The sequence below is a fragment of the Leptopilina heterotoma genome, unplaced genomic scaffold (assembly GCF_015476425.1).
Source record: "Leptopilina heterotoma isolate Lh14 unplaced genomic scaffold, ASM1547642v1 Lhet_108, whole genome shotgun sequence".
In the NCBI taxonomy this organism is placed as follows: domain Eukaryota; kingdom Metazoa; phylum Arthropoda; class Insecta; order Hymenoptera; family Figitidae; genus Leptopilina; species Leptopilina heterotoma.
In genome coordinates, this window is record NW_025110825.1 from 134,758 (window position 1) to 153,218 (window position 18,461).

General features: G+C 24.8%; 1 protein-coding gene across 5 annotated transcripts in view; it reads right to left on the bottom strand.

Moving 5' to 3' along the window:
• LOC122502820 (TOX high mobility group box family member 3-like) overlaps nucleotides 1-18,461 on the bottom strand; it is a 476,754-nt gene that overhangs the window by 18,022 nt on the left and 440,271 nt on the right. For all 5 annotated transcript variants that reach the window (XM_043613088.1, XM_043613095.1, XM_043613111.1 and 2 more), the window contains 3 exons: nucleotides 16,008-16,139; nucleotides 12,425-12,540; nucleotides 1,391-1,727 (listed from right to left, as the gene is read on the bottom strand). In XM_043613088.1, the coding sequence (XP_043469023.1) occupies nucleotides 1,391-1,727; nucleotides 12,425-12,540; nucleotides 16,008-16,139 (585 nt within the window). The remainder of the gene's footprint in view (nucleotides 1-1,390; nucleotides 1,728-12,424; nucleotides 12,541-16,007; nucleotides 16,140-18,461) is intronic.

The window sequence follows — 18,461 nt, forward strand, 5'->3', positions numbered from 1 at the left end:
ATTTATTTTTGTTTTTCATTTTTGAGTAATTATTATTAGATTTTATTTCTTTTGTTTTATTCGAAAGGAAAATTAAATTAACATTTTAAATTTTATTTACCTGAGTTTTTCAATTTTACTTTTATTTTAAAAAAGGATATTTTTGCATTTTCACAAGTCACTGCTGCGAGTGATTAAAAAAAATTCTCGTCTCAAAAAATAAATAATACCATTAAATATCATTAGTAGGAAAAGATTGACAGGGCAAAAGGAAAATAAATCTTGATTATCCCGCGAGTTAAACGGAATTGCTTTTGTAAGTTTTTAACAAGGGTAAAGCTCTTATTGTTGAAGAAAGAATTTCCTTTAGAAATAGAGCACAAAACATTGAGAAAATAGAAATTTGTATTTACTCCACGTGACAGTAAAGAGATTAAAAAAAAAAAAGAAAAAAAATGTTTTCATTAAAGGACAGATTTACCGTAAAATCTTTTAATTAACTATTTTTTCTCCTAAGGAGATTAATTAATAAAAAGAAAAAATAAATCCAATTTTTTTTTCTCTTGCAAATTTTTTTCTAATGACAATAATTTAAGTCGTGAACAATGTATAGTTTTGTATTTAGATTTTCCTTCAAGGACAAATCTATTAATTTAACAGCTGTCATCAACGAATGTATGTATATATATTATTTTTCAATAGTAAATTTATGAGAAGAACAAGTTGCCATACATTGAGACTACAAATGAAGGAGATTATTGTGCAATGAATTCTTGCGTAGGTTGCAATTTAGATCTGATTTTCTTTCACTTATATTTTACTTAATTAGATAGTTAGGAAATGTACATTTCTCGAATGCCAGTTAATTATACGAATCAATTACTTAAAATCCGGCTCTAATTGTGTCAAATGCAGTTTTTTTTCGAGAACAAGAAATTGAAAAAAAAATAAATAAAAACATTTCAATTGGAATTGATTTGAAATAATTGCTTGCACATGGAAAAAGTCTCTAATTAGATATTCAAACTTTCAAATATAAATTGACAACAATTTGTTTCGTTAAATGCTGAAAATATATTTTTCTATTATAAAATTCCTTTTCTTAAATAAATAAATAATACATACAAAATAAAATATATTTTATTTATTTCTATAGAAAAAAAATATATTTTATTCAATTCTATTTATTTTTCTATCTATAGAAATAAAATTCGAATTTGTTTTCTATGGAAAATTGTAGGTTATGTTGAAAATGAAATGAAAAAGCGAATTGTGCGGTCGCAACTAAAAAAATTGGGGAGAATTTTCTTTAGAAAGAATGAAAAAAATCTTTAATACAAAATTGGAATTAATTATTAATTAGGAGGAGGGGGGGGGGGGGGGGGGGTAGATAATTAATAAAAATACATACCATCGCTGAATGAGGTGTGCTATCGTCGCTATCTTCACTGGTTGTGGTATTATTATTTTCTGGAAGAGCATTTGGCATTGCAGCTGGACTTGGCCCCGTGGAACCTCGATGCGAGGTGAAATGCATTTGTTGTTGTTGCATCTGCGCCTGTTGTTGTTGCTGCTGTTGTTGTTGTGAGTGCATATACTGCATTTGTTGTTGTTGCATCTGCGCCTGTTGCTGTTGTTGTTGCTGCTGATTGTGTTGTTGTTGCAACAAAAGTAACTGTTGATTACTGTGCTGTTGTCCCGGTGAACTCATTGTTGAATACGTTCCTTGAGGACTGTTGTATGCCGAACTATAAAGCAAAAAAGGTACGTAAATCTTTTTCATGTTCGTTAAATCCATTATTAATTATAATTCTAAAGAATTTTGTTATTTTTCTTGATTTTTAACAACACTGGTAACACTATAAACTTTGTGTATTTCTTTTTCTACAAGAGATTGTTTACCAGGGTTGAATAGATAAAATTTCGCCATTCGGCGGTATTTTTTTGAAGTCGAAGTGACACATCCCTGGTCGGGGCTTCGTTACAGGGTTGAGTAACTAGTACTCCCAAAGAAATTGAATTCCCAGAGTCATTTTATTGACATCCTAGTAATTTCCCTAGTATTTTACAAAGTTGTTTCTTTTTACTTTTGCACTTTTTGATAGTAGGAGAGAAATACAAGTGTTTTAATTTTAATGGGAAAAGTATTTTATTGCTTGGGAAACATCGAGCTGGTGCGTAACTGCCCAACCCTGAGTTTCCGGTTGCAGCACTTGCAGCGCCTCTATAGCAACACATTGTAGTTAAAATTGCAAATGGCCGACATAGTGTCAGCACCGTTAGAGCACATGCAGTGTTTTTTTAAGTAAATAATAGTTTTTTTTCACCAAAAATAAGAGAATTATGCAAAATAATACAGTGTCTATGGATTAAAAGTTCCTGCAACTATTATATGGAGAATAATTAAGTATTGGAATCAAGATTCCGGAAATATTGTTCATCGCTATGGGAGTCTAAACCAAGCCGTTAGGATGGAAGATCGAATGAGTTTTTACGAATCAAAAATATTTAGTACAACGGATCTGAGGTATCCAAGGTTTTCTGATTACTAAAAACAGAAGGTAACATAATCTATATCTTTTCTACCGATAGTATTTTCTTATTATTGTATATTTTTCGACTGTTTATTTTTAATTGGAGGGGGGGGATTCTTGCTTTTTACTTTTTGTGCGTTGGTAGCGCGCTCTGGCGGCAAAATCTACAACTTCATGGTGAAAAATGCGTAAACACAATTGCAAATGGCCGCCCTGTCACTTTAGATCGTAATTCGATAGTTGTAGAGTGTTTTTGTCAGTTTTTACTGTAATATTTCTTCAAAAGCTGAGAATCCTTCATGAGAATATTAAATCTATGAATAAGAATACAATTACTGTTGGAAAATATTTATTATATCGACAAAATTCAAAGATTTGTGAGTACAAATATAAATATTTTTTATGATGAAAATAATCCACTTTGAAAATGTTTTTTTAATCAAAATAACCAATCAGTCGGAACTGATATTAATCAAATAGTGATTTTAATCGAAATTGATATTCTATATTGCGATTTTGAAACTCCTATAAATTATAATCGCATACAATTGTCTCGGGGTTCTCGAGACTTAGGTAACATAACCTCAAATTTCATTGTGTACAATTTTTGTCTTTTTAATCTGTCTTATTCTTTAGTGTAAACTATCATAAAATTATGACTTATAAATTATTTAATGAATAATTTTTACAATTTTCATAAATACTAGATTGATAGAAGAATTTTAGTTAAAAATACTAAAAAAAATTGTATTTTGTAAAAGTTACAAATGATTCCAGAAATTCAATTATTTTCAAATATAATAAATTTCTTCGCAGAAATTCAATTATATTCAAAAATGAAAAAAAAAATTCTTGTCAAAATTTCAATTATCTTTATAAATAGTAAAATTCTTCTCCGAAATTCAATTATTTTAGAAAAATTTTAATAAAATTCTTGGGAAAATTTCACAGTAATTCAATAAATTATTTATTTTTTAATTTAAATAAATTTTTCTACAATTTTCTAGTAAAAATTGATTTAAAAATGAATTACTGAATAATCGATTTATTATTTATAAAATTAATTGAATTATTGCAACGAATTTTATTACATTTTGTTTAAATGAATTTTTTTTTAGAAATTTTACTACTTGTAAAAATAATTGAATTCTTGCGAAGGATTTTATTAGGATTTTTGTAAATAATTAACTTTTTTTTGAAAAATTTTATGGTAATTTAAATTATTACAAGTTGTTGAATTTCAAAAAAGTTTAAATTTGAATGTTTCGAAAAATTTTAATTCCTACAAACAAATAATAATGGTTAAATATTTATTTAAAAAAGAAGTTATTGATGTTATTCAAAAAATTTTACTTTTGAAGAAATTTGTAAATAAATGTAATAGAACATTTTTTTTGAGTATCTAATAATTTTTAAAGTGAATCAGAATATTCTTTAGGGTCAAGAAAAAAGTCAAAAGTCTGGAAATCAGGGAAAAATAAAATTAAATATTTGTGGCAACCCTGATTCAATTAAATATTCTTTTTGATAATAGACAAGTAATTGGTTATTTGAATCAAATTAATTTTTATTCCAGTGTGAATAATTAACAATAAATACTAAATAATTAAAAAATTTTCAAAACTTAAATAAAAACAGAGAAAATTGTAAATTTTCCTCGAAAAAGAAAAGGTCGAGAGCAATAATAATTTCCATAAATCATGTTTAGTAAAGGGAAAATGCTTTTGCCTGGCTTTCAACTAGGTTTTGATAGACTGCGACACCAATTTCTGTTATCTATTCGCGAAATTCGCAAATACTTGGAGACTACGATAATTTTCCTGAAACGAGACGAGGGAGGGTGGAAGGGGGGGGGTGCAGTTTGGGGGAGGAAGGGCTGAAGGTACATCCACTGCGCTATTTTAACACAAATTGGATAACTTTTGAGATATGGCCGCCGCTGCGTCAGCGTCGGAGGATTTACGGCCTACTCTACATCAACCTCGTCCTTTTCCCTTCCCCACATTCCCTCTTCCTTTAGTTCACTCTCCCTCCCTCTTTCCCCCCTTGCTTTACATCCACGCACCATTTCAACTCTCTTTTTCGCCACCACCCCCTCCCCCATCCAGACGACTTTCGTGTTCGCAAACGATCCAAAATCAAATTTACCTGCCGATAAATTTTCACCCCGAGTATTTTTTTTTTGTTCTTGTTATTTTTCCCTCTTTTTTTTTATTCTCTATGCTTTTTCGACTGCATTCAATGCGAAAACTCGGAATAATAGTTTGACGACAATAAGAATTTTTTTTTTTTAAAAAGAGAAGGGAAAAAAAAATTTGTGCCTATTTGATTTGTTGAACTAATATTTGTGATGCAAATTTTAATTTTGTCGGTAGTAAATCATTTTGTACTTTTTTTGGATGGTTGCAGTTATTTTTCTTTTTTTTTTGTGTGGGAAAATTTTATCTATCTCTAAAATAGAATTGTATTTTTATTCTTTTTAGTTTTTATAATATAAATTTTGAAGGAAATCCTTTTTTAATTAAAAAGTATATGTATATGGTTGAAAGGGATGAGAAGAAAAATGTAATTTCGCACTTTTAATATGAAAGAGCTTTTAAAAATGTAATGGGGATTTTTTGTCATTACGAGTACTAATGGTTTTTTTTCTTCTTTTTAATTTTCCTCTTTTTTTAATGAGTAGGAAAAAATGGGAGAAAAAATTTAAAAGTATAAAAATGAAATGATTGGTAGTGATACGTGATAGTAAAGTGGGGGGATAAGTTGAAGGCTTGAATTTATAAAGAGATGACCACTTAGTATTTTAGCTTCTTTTTTTTTTGCTTTTGCAAACTTTAAAGAAGATTGGGATTTCAATTAGGAGTGAAAAAAGGATTAAATGAAGAGGCGCGTGCGATTTTGGTTTGAAAACACGCGAGGCGCCTGTTGCTATCTGCTCAGATAATAAGCTTAGAAAAGACGTTCTTTAGTTCGGCAAACGGGACGTCATTAGCAGGGCCGCATTATTTATATAATCGGCAGCTGGAAATTTAATTGATTCGCTTCTTTCCCCTTCTTTCTCTTCTTAAACAAAGTTTTTGCGGATTAATTATTATTCAAGTCGAAAAAAATTGATTGAAAATTTATAGAATTATCGATTTTTATTAATTAAGGAGTTTTTAATTACAAAACAAAAATTTCGGTAGATTTTTTTTTTTTATTTATTTTGGTCTTTATTTGGAAAAGTTTAATTTTGTGAATATTTGTTAAGAGATTTCTGCCTCTTTCGTTTATTAATACCGTTATTAATTTTTTGAATCCGTAGAAGAATTTTAATTAAAGTTTATTGTGAAGAAGTACCTACAATTATTTTTCATTAAAATTGCAACAATGAAAAAGGAGAAAGAATGCAGTAAAGTTTTAAATGAAAAATAATTAAATTTATAAATTTATTTATTTAAATATGTTCAATGAAAATTTTTTTATCGCTGAAAAGAAATTATATTAAAAAATTTCTATAATAATAATTAAAAATATTTATATTAAATATAATGTTCATTCAAACCGTAATTAATTCCATGAACAAATAGTTAAAAATAAGAAACATTTTTTATTCATTTTAATTAAATTTCATTTTTTTCGAACAAAATTCGCTTTTCTTTTCGAAATTAATGATCTAAATATTTCGTTGAAACGGAACGAAATATTTTTCATAACAAATATTTTAATTTTAAATTCAATATTCTACGTTTATTATCAACAATTTAGAAGAAAAATAAATTAAATTTATTAAAAACAACTTAATTCCTGATAAACTTTTAAAAAATTAATCGTTTATAAATTAATTTGCTAATTAAAAACATGAAAAACTTTTTTTAAGTGAATATTTTATCAAAATCATTATTTCATTGCAGGAAGTAAGATTTCCAAAAATTTTAAATATTAAATCTACTTAAGTTCAATTATTTATAAAAATTGCAAATGCAATTCTTCCATAATTCAATTTTTTTTCTAATTTTTCCAGTAAAATTTTACTTAAAAGATTGAAAAAATAATTAAAGTAAAATAAAATAAAAGTAAATTAAATAAAATAATAATTGAATTCGGAAGATTTGCATTTCAAATTTTTAAAAGTAATTGAATTTTGCAAGAATCGCGTTTTTTATTTTTATAATTAATTTAATTGCAAAAGTTTTTTAATTTTAAATTGACAAAATATTTGAAGTTTTGAAGAATTGAGTTAAAAAAATTTTTTTTTTAAATAATTGAATTTTTGAAGTATTACATTTTCAATTTTTATAAATCATTGAATTTCAGAAGGTTTGAAATTGAAATTAAAAAAATAATTGAATTTCGAAACATTTGAGTTACAAATTTTTAAAAATTGAAATTGAAAAAATTTAATTTTGCAAAAATCTTTTTATTTTATAGGAAAATATTGTTTTTATAGTTTTATAATTAAATTTTACAGTACGTATAATGAAAAGTAATTCTAAAAAAGGGTGGAAATTTTGAATTTATTTCTAGAAAAAAAAAATTTTATTTAAAACATTGGGAGCGTCTTCAATATTATTATAGTGATATTAAAATAAACTCTCTTCCCCCTCCCCCCTCTGCCCCTTATTTTTCCATTGAATGTAGTTTTTAATTGAAATATAAAATTGATATTTCGAAGAAGTGCAAATATTGAAGTTTTAAAATGAAATAAAAACATCAGTGAATATTGAGAGTGCTGTGTGATTTTAGAGAGAAAGATAGAGAAAGAGTGAGCGCTATATACGAAATTTGAATATATATTTTTCAAACTGAAAACATTAATTTCAGATTGTAAATATTGAAATTTTAAAGTATCGATAAATCTCGCTCTCTGCTTTTAAAATTGGAATTGCTTGAATATAAAAGTCTCTTGCAACGTAATATTGGAAAGCATAAATTCAGATATTCTATAAAAATGAAGGAGCGCACTATAAAATATAGATCATTTTTCCCCGAAGAGATTCAGTTCAAGTACCAATTTTAAAGAGAATATATAAATTAAAATTGTTATATCTCTCGCTCGACACTAATTTACGTCTTTTTAGGTTACAAAGATATAGTTTGCTTGCTGTTATGTATATATATTGAAGACAATGTGTTAGAATATACACTATTAGTCCGCACATAGCAATTTCAATATAATATCTCAATTATAATTTTCCTAACCTACTTTCTTCTTATTCCACATATATATAACACCATATGCCATCTTCTTTGAATCAGGGCTCGAACTAGGTCCGTTAATCCCGTAAAAGTCAGTTTTTTTTAGAAAAAAGGTCCGTAAAGTTCGTAATTTGATTGAAAACGCTAGAAAAGTTAGTAAATTTAACGATATAATTTTGAGAATTTTTAAGAAGTTACAAATAATTGCAAAAATTCAATTATTTTCAAAAGAAATAAAATTCTTTGCAGAAATTCAATCATATGTTCAAAATTTTTTAAAAATTCTTATCAAAATTTCAATTATCTTTATAAATAATAAAATTCTTCTTCAAAATTCAATTGTTTTCAAAAATTTAAATAAAATTCCTGAAAAAATTCAATTATTTTTATAAATAGTAAAATTTTTAGCAAAAATTAAATTATTTTTTATAAATATTAAAATTCTTCTCAGGTTTTCAATTATTTTCAATACAATTTGTAATAAACTTCAATATTCAAATATTTAATTCTAATTATTAACAGACACGATTATTTTATAAAGTTGAAAAAAAATTCACTTTTTAATTCAATTATTTTCAAAATGTTTAATTAACATTATTCAAAAAACTACATTATTTTGAAAAATACTTAAATAAATTCTTCAAAAAAATTTATTTATTTCCAAAAATTCTAATAAAAGAATAATTTTCTGTCAATAATTTTAATAAAATTTTAATAGTAAAATTATTAATTACAATTGTTAACAAAATCGATTATATTCAATAAATTAAAGAAATTTTTTGAAAGAATTCAATTATTACCAAATGCTGTAATAGTATCTATTGTTCGAAAAAATTAAATTATTTTTTGTTTTAATAAAATTCCTTGAATGAATTCAATTATTTTCTCAATTTGAATAAAATTCCTTGAATGGCTTAATTATTTTAGAAAATTTTAATCGAATTCTGAGAAGAATTCAATTATTTTTAAAAATTTTATAAAATTCTTCGAATCAATAATTATTTTTAATATCTAGGTAATATTTTAATGAAATTTTCCAAAAGAATTCAATTATTTAAAAAATGTTTAATAAAATTCTGCGCAAACATTTAATTATATTCATAAAATAATAAAAATTTCACAAAGAATTCAATTATTTACAAATTTTTTATAAATTTCTTCGCAATAGTTTCATTATTTTCATAAATAATAAATTTTTTTTACAAAGATTCAATTATTAGATTTATTATTTTATTTATTTATTTATTTATTTATTTATTTATTTATTTTATTTTATTTTATTTTATTTTTTTTATTTATTTTATTTTATTTTTTTTATTTATTTATTATTACATTTTTTTAGATTTCAATTATTTTCAGAAATAATAAAATTCTTTTTAGAAATTCAATTATTTTCATAAATAGGATAAAATTCATTGCAGAATTTCAATTATTTTTAATACAATTTTAATCGTATTTCTCAAAAAATGTAATTATTTTTAAAAATTTTATTACAATTTGTTAACGAATTGAATTATTTAAAAATTTGTTGATAAAATTCTTTATGAGAATTCAATTTAAAGAAACATTCAATTATTCAATAAGTTATTAATTTTTGTATTTAAATAATTGAGGGGCTGGATGCTATAAGGTGTTACGCGCCATGTTAAATGAATGGCGCGTAACACATTATAGCATCCAGCCCCTCAATTGAATTCTAGTGGAATTTTCTAATAAAAATTGATTTAAAAATAAATTTCAGTTAACATTTTATAAATAATAATTGAATATTAAAAGCATTATAGCATGTATTCTTAGAAATAATTGAATTCTGGAAAAGATTAAAATCTTTGAAAATTAAAATTTTAACTAACTATTTGTGAAGTTAATTTTTTTCAAACGGTTAACCTTTTTTTTTAACAAAATTTTTTAATTTCTTATTTTCTAATATATATTTAATTGAAGAATTTTTGAATAATTGAAATTTCGTAAAATTGAATTGTAAAAAAACGGTTTTGAATATTTTCAAAGAACTTTTTCGAAAATTATTAAAAATAATTGATTTAAAGAAAAATTTTAGTTAAAAATTCTAGAAAATAATAATTGAATTGAAATGATGGAAATAATTTTGAAGAAGTTGCAGTAACAAAATTCTTATGATATAAAATAATGATTTTATTACTTGGTCATCTTTAATTAAATTATAAAACATGAAGAAAGCGATTACTCCGAGTCGAAGACTCGGAGTTATCGATTTCTTCATGTTTTATAGAATTATGATAAAATTTAATTTATAGTTTTAAGTAAAATGTTCTCTTATTTGTTTCTATTATTTTTCTCATTTTTTTTTATTTTTAAAAATATTTTTGTATATATTTTTTGTTATTTTTTTTAATTGGTCCGTAAATGGTCCGTAATTTTTTTTTGTAGTTTTGTTCCGTAAAGTCCGTATTTTTAAATACTTTCACTGATTCGGGCCTTGCTTTGAATTCAAAAGCTAAAATTTTTCAAACTTAGATTATGCTATGAATTCCGTTACAAAAACTCAGGAGTCGTAATTTCTGATAGAGCAGGTGTTCGCACTGGTAATACATAAACTTTGTTGCGAAGAAAGAGCCAAAAAAAAAAGAATAACATAGTAAAATCGTTTCCTATACACAAAGTCCATTAAGATTGTAGAAACAAGGCACTGAGATCTGCTTTGAAAATTTATGTTCCGCGCTTCTCATTTTTTTAATGTTTATATGTATATGTATATGTATATATATGAAAGACCCCATGAATAGGAAATTTAGCATGATAGGATCTTCTTCTTCTTTGCTCTAGAAAGCGATACTCAATAAAAATTTCACTGACAGATCCTCGAAACACAAAGGTTATTTCTTGAAGAAAAGAAACAGAAAAGAAAAAGAAATAGAAAAGGAAAAAATTCGCTGATCATGAGAGCTTTTAAATAAAAATTTACTGCCTTTTTGCCTCTCAACTTTTTTTTTTACGAGTGTCTCATAAATTTTATATATAGGATTTCAAAGATGGCAAATTTCTTTTTTTATTGGACAAACTGTGAAATAATTTCTCGATTAGTTTTATAAACTGTTTTCTTCCATTATTTTTAGTATTCTTATTTTAATAATTCACGAAATAAAATTAACAAACAAATAAATAAACACGAAATGTGTCCTTTTAACAAATAGAAATTAAAAGAGTAACAAAAATATTCATTTGAACGTTATGAATTTTTGGTTTATAAATTTATAACGTGGCTGAAGTTCACAAAGTTTAAGATCAAATATTGGAAAAAAAATACTTCTCTTACAAAAAACAATATGTTTACAAATCTTTATTTTTGAGTTTTTGATCAAGAAATATAAAACCTTTTTTTTAGAAAGAAATTGAAAAATATTTTTTTTTCTAAATTGTTAATTATAAACGTTGTGAACTTTAACTTAATTTTGGAATTAGCTGATTATTTTAATTAAAGTAGAAAATAATTTCGAAAACAGTGAAATATAATCAAATTATTGTCGCAATGAAATCCAATTGTGAATATTGTTCTGCTATGTAATATTGTATATTATTGTATAATCATTGTAAGTTTAATAATACCAGTAGAATATGAATATAATAATAATTTTATTCCATTAAAAAAGTAATTTAAAAAACTTCTTTTTTATGGTTCTTGAAAACCTTAGTTTGAAAGAAATAATTAAGAATCTCGCGAGACATAATTTTTAATATGAAAGTGAGTCACTCGCTATATGACTCACTATTTATGGTAGTTTACGACAGTGTACATAAAATTTAATTAAGTTAATTTTACTGGCAAGGGGGGCAAGAAGAGGAGAACGTTAAAATACATATTATAGTTTTGTAATAAAATAAATTATTTTCCATAAATATATAATATTTATAATCGAAAGACAGTTTGAATGTAAATTTATTTGGTATTTAGCATTGAATCGATTTCCATGATATGGAATTTTTTATTGTTATTGTTTTATTTTTGTTCACTTTGAATTTTATTATTGATGTTCCAAAGTTTTTTGCCCTTTTATGTTGACTTTTTTTTTGTTGAAAATTTGAGAAAAAAATTCCTTTGAAGTTGAAAAAAGAATTAACGAAAATTATTGGAAATTTGTGGGTTGTAGTCTTCTTTTTCTTTGCAAAATGTGTCGAAATCCGCAAAGGCCGATGAAAAAAAAAATTGTCATCCCCTTGAGGAGTTGAATTTCAATTAAAGAGTTGAAAGGAAAAAATAATTAGTCGAAAATTTGTTGCGAAATTGCGAAAATATTTTCAAGTTGCGAAAAAAAGATTCATGATTTTTATTAAAAAAAAATATTTATTTATATTGAAAATATTAATTTAAATTCATTTATAAATGAGGGAAATTTGAATGCTATGAATTTTTGGAGCATATTTAAATGATCCTTTAGAGTTGTATAGATTCGTGTATGTTCAAAGTAAAATTTACCCCCTTCTTTTTTATTTTTCATGCTTTGCTCTCTCCCTCTCTCTCTTTCTCTTTCAAATAAGGTTAAAATGGTTTATTAGATAATTAAGTTTATTCTGAAAATTAAGTACGTATAATACAATAAATTTAGAGTCAATTATTTCAAAAAGGGTTTTTGTCGCGTTTATACTCAATTTGCTTAATGGGAAGCAATTTAAAGGCTTTTAAGTCAGTTGAGAATTTCTAGAGTGAGAGAGAGAGAGAGCAGCATGTTTCTGACATAATAAAGGCAAGTCCTTACCTAACGCTAATTGGTTGCATAGAGTGTTCCTGCTGTAGGTAAAGCGGTTGTTGATATCCGCCGGGATCCAAGCTCAATCCATCTGGCGACTGCTGCATTCCGCCACTTGGCATCATCTAAAAATAACATTGAAAATTTTATTTTCTTATTAAAAATTGAAAAATAGTTTTTTTAACATATGCAGTTTTTAATGATTCTTTTTTTTGGTTCCACTTTTTAGTTTTTTTACTACTTGCTCTAAATTCGTAGGACAGGGTTGCCACAGGTTAGGAACAGGAAAATCAGGAAAAAGTAAAGAATTTTTAGTGAAAGTAGTGGAAACAATTAAATTTTTTAAATTCATAAGAAAACTCTGAATTTTGATGGTTTTTTGTATAAACTATAAAATTACTATACGAATTCTAATACAAAGTCTTCAATTTTTTCTATTTCTCACAATAATTTCTTTTAAAATAATAAATAACTTAATTCATGAAAAGAGTTAAAAAATTTAAAGTAGTGTAAATTCTCAAACATGGAAAAAAGTATAGCTTTTAGTGTTACAAATAAAAAAAAAAATATCCAAATAGTAGTAAATCGTAAGAATAGTAAAAAGTTTTTTGATGCCGATTTTTCACAACCTTATATACAAAAAAAGTAATTACAATAAACAACAATAACAATGAGTTTTACGGTAGTTTTTTTGTCGATATATTCACATAATATGAAAAGGGGGAGAATAATTGAAATGACAGTATTGCATATTATTCACCTCACATCCATAGGGAGAAAACAATACTAAAAATAAGTCATGGAATATGAATAATGCCGCGACCCGGAAGTAGTTAAACGGCCGATAGATCATTCTGACATGTCCATGTTTGTGTACGGTATTTAAATACTCTCTATGCAAAAACCGGTGGATGAGAGATATATAAGTTGAGACGTGTGCGACTCAAATATCTTTCTGCAAGTGTGAGAGAGAAAGAGAGATTTTCTCATCTCAAATCTCTCCCTTGAAAGTTTTGACACTCATCTCCCACAACTTTTAATAAATCTTCATTTAAAAAGACAAGGAAAAAGAAATTTATCAACTGTTATTAATGACTCGAGAAAGACTAAATAATTGCAAAATCTTTCCCCAGAGGGAAAGCTTTTTGCAAAGTCTTTCTTCTTATACATATATACACACAACTCTCATCCTTTTTTTTTCTCTCGCATCTATTTTCATTCGTAGCTCTTTTTCCTATAATAAATCTTTCCAGAGAACTCTTTTATATACATTGTAAATAAAAAAAAAAGAGCAGCGAAAATTCAAAAGAAATCATTTCATATAATTTAATTAATTTCAATATATTTTGTAGACAACAAAAAAATACCGAATCCACCCCTGCAAGGTTGCCACAAATATTTAATTTTGTTTTTCCCTGATTTCCAGACAAAATTTTGACTGACCCTAAAGAATATTCTGATTTACTCTAAAAATTATTAGATACTCAAAATTCTATTACATTTATTTACAAATTTCGTTAATTGTAAAATTATTCGAAAACATTTCAATAGTTTTATTAAAAATAAATATTTAATCATTATTATTTTTCCATATGAATTAAGATTTAAAAAAATTTTTAATTCAAACCTACTGAACAAAACAAAACTTAACAACTTATCAAAATTTTATTGTAAAACATGAAGAAATCGATTAAATTGAAATCATTTGAAATATTTTAAGTCCTGTAGACAAAATAAATAGGTATTTAAATGTTAATTTTTCAAAAATTATTCTTTTTTTGAATGTAATTAAAAAATTATAAAAAAATTAAGTCGTCAAGTTTAATTTTTCGATAGCTACTTTTTTTACTACTTTTTTACAACTTTTTTCTGTCTTTATGCTACTTTTTAAAAATTAATTATCGAGTACGAACCCTGTAATAATATAATCAATAATAATAATGATAATAATAATTATATTCTTTGAATTATTATTATTATTATATTGTTTAAATTTTATCATATTAAATTATTACAATTGTGAAATAAAACAAAATTTATTGTTCCTTCCGTTATTTGGCTATTAATCGGAGGGGGGAAAATAATATATACCTATAGTAGAGAAAGGAGGCAAAAAGTATTTAAATATTTTATGCAAATTTTACAGAAAGAAGGAAGTAGATATTTCATTTGAAGAAGAAATTTAAACATTAATGAAAAATATTTAATGCCGCATAAATTTGAATAAATTTAAATAATAATGTAGACATGAAAATTTTTAGCAAAAGAAATGAATTTTGCTTTCGAATTATATATGTGATGTGTTGGTAAAAATAGAATTCAAAATTGAGCTGTCGGTTTTATAAATTAGTTTTAAGCAGCGAGAGAGAATGGAAAGGAGATAAATAAAATGAGGAAAAAAAAATTACGATTTACAGTTATATAGTTTCAAAAATTGAGGAAAATTTTTTTTTATTAGATTATACAATTTCTTGTATAAATCGTAATAAAAATAAAATAGTTCGAGTCAAATAGTAACGATTATAAGAAATGTAAATGGTAACAAAATAATTTCTAATAATAATAATAATTTTTCGTTTTCGTTTTATTTGCCTTAATTAATAATAATAAAAATAATATTAAAATTTAATGAAAAAAGCGAATATTTATTAATTGTAATTTAATATTCTTTATTTTGTAAATATTTGATATGTGTGGATTATTAAATAGAGAATCTATTTTTAAGTTAATAATAATAAGTGAAAGAAATAAATTTAAATTACCTTTTCGTTTTAGTTATTCTTGTACTGTTTATAGTATTGCTTTTGAATATTCATTATTATTCGTGGAACGTTTATATTCGTAGTTATAATAATACCGCGGAATAGTCATTAAGTTGCATAATAAATCGAATAGGTATATTTCAACGTGAGTTAAAGTTGATTTTTTTTTGTTATTACGTTTAACAAACAATTAAAAATAATTTGAGTTGCACTTAAAATTTTATGAAGTGGAGTCTCGTGACATAATTCGCATGAATATGCGAGAAAATCTGATAAAACAGTTAGCAGGTTTAAAATTAAATATTGTTTATTTGTTATTACTATATTACCGCACACGGTGAAAATATAGCTTTATTTAAATTGTTTTTATTTAACATTATATTTCACAGAATAAAGCTAAAATATTTTCTAGACATTTGATGAATAAATTATAACTGAAAATTTATTTAGGATTTTTATAGGATTATTTTTTTTATTGAAATAATTTCTACTTAGTGTGTATTTGTGTGTGTGTGGAAATTTGCATAAATTATTCGAATACTTTTTTTTATGAGGATTTTGAGTGCTGATGATCCACAAGTTTTGAACGTTCAAATGAAGGAAATATTTTCATAACTGATTGCAATAAAAATTAGAATTAAATTTACTTTTAGAAAGTTTATAATTGATTTTTTGATAGTGATGCAAAATTATTTGCGTTGATTATAGAAATAAATAAATTGAAAATAAAATAAAAAAAATAAATAGAATAAAAATTGAATTTGCGGAGGAAATAAATTTGGTTTATTTGAACGTTTAGAACTTTAGGATCATGAGTGCCGCTAATATACCTGTGATTGATAAGCGTGCATTGGGTCGTGCTGTTGATGATGTTGCTGCTGTTGTTGATGTTGTTGATGCGAGTGCGTGTGGATCGAAGGGATGTCAAAATCCTCATCGCCGAAACTGGGCGTGTGAAAAGTCTGCAACGTGAAAACGAAAAATTGCTCTTAAGACAAAAGTGCGTGCAAACATCGAAAGACACAATATCAACACTACATTAAAACCTACTAAAAATTATTATTATTATTATTATTATTTATTAATAATTTATTAATAATTAATTATTATTTTAATAATTTTAATAATTAATAACAATTATTAATTATTAATAGTAATTATTATTATTAATCAATAATAATTATAAATATTCAATAATTATTAATAATTAATAATTATTATTATAATTTTTAAAGAAGCGGATTGATGTGAAAATGCATTTTTCTATTTGCAGTTCAATCTCGACTAATTTTGATTAATTAAAAAATTTTTTATAATTACAAACAAAAATTACAAGAAAAATTTCAGTTCCTAATTTGAAAAAGTTTAACTTTATATTAATATTTGTTGAAAGATTTCTGCCTGCCCCGTTTATTAATAAAAAATTAATAAAAGTATACTGTTATTAATTTTTTGAATCCATAAAAGATTTTTAATTAAATTGTGAATTCTTAAGAATTTTAATAAAATCTTTAAAAAATTCAATTATTTTCATAAATAATTTACAAATTTTCAAAGAAATTCAATTTTTTGAAATACAATTTTCATAAAATTTTTTTAAAAAATAAATCGTTTCTTTAAAAAGATTTTTTTCTAAATTCTTAATAAGAATTCAATTATTTTCATAAATAATAAAATTCTTCTCTGGAATTCAATTATTTTTTAAAATTTTAATAATAATCGTTGTGAGAATTTAATTAATTTTATAAATATTAAAACCCATCGCAAGATTTCAATTATTTTTAATACGATTTTAAATGAATTCCGCGAAAAATTTGATTATTCTTAAAAATTTTAACAAAATTCTTTAAAAGAATTCAATTATTTTAAAAAATTTAATGAATTTCTTTATAATAATTGAAGCAAAAAGAAAAATTACAAGAAAAATTTCAGTTTTCCTAATTTGAAAAAGTTTAACTTTATATTAATATTTTATGAAAAATTTTTGCCTGCCCTGTTTATTAATAAAAAATTAATAATAGTATACTGTTATTAATTTTTCATATCCATAAAAGAATTTTAATTAAATTGTGAAGCATTTATTTTTCATTAAAACTATAATGTAATGAAAAAGAAAAATGATAATGTTAAAATGAAATGAATTTTAAATGAAAATATTAAAATTAAGTTATTACGGTAAATTATTAATAATTTATTATTACCCGTGTAGAAATTGCCCTACTAGGGCCATAGTAAGGAATGAAACGCCGCGCCCGATCAGGGCCAGATCGGGGCGACAAGAAAATGTGGATTTCCTGATCAGGGCCACATCGGGCGCGGCGTTTCATTCCCCAATAGGTCGGCCCTATCCGGCCCTGATCAGGGCCCCAGCGAAATTTCTACACGGGTAAAAATGTATTATTAAAGTGAATTTAACTTAATGAAATTTATAAAATGAAAATTAATTTTTAACTTTAGTGAAATATAATTATTTTTCTATAAAAGAATAAATTGAGGGGAATTTTGTTTATTATTTTTTTTTCAACTATATTTACTTTAATTAAATGTCAAAGTAAATGAAAAATAAGGTAGGGGGACACTTTTCCCAATCCGCGTTTCCCAACGACTTTTTTTCCCAATGGACATTTTTCCCAATGAACATATTTCCCAATGGTCATTTTTCCCAATCCGCGTTTCCCAACGACTTTTTTTCCCCATGGACAATTGCAATCGTTTCTACGATATGGCCAACTAACTTCATAGTATTGTATAATAAATAAATCATTTGTTATTGATAACCATTAGTATAATTTTCGATCAAAATTTCAAGTGAAAGAATGGCTCAACAGACTACAATTCCGTTTTGGAAGAAACTGCTCGAACAAACAACTTATCGGAAGGGTGGCACAATCGCTTCCAATTAGTAGTTGGTAAACATCACCCAAGTCTGTATGTTTTTTTTGATGAACTGAGAAAAGAACAAGCAGACACAGAAATTATGCTTCGCCAACTACAAATTGGACAGCGAATAAGAAAAGGGTTGGATAAGCGAAGAAGGGAAATCGAAGAAAAAATTTTGAATATTGTAGAACAGTACAACGAATATAATCAGCGTAACGACATATTTCGATACTTGAAAACAATAGGACACCACATTAAATTTTAACTTACGTTTAACCGAAGAAATTATTCAAGATATTATTTTCTAAATTCACCAGCACTTAAACCATTAACTTTGGTAAGAAAAATTTTTATTGGGAAAAATAATCATTGGGAAAAGCGACCCATTATTGGGAAATATGTCC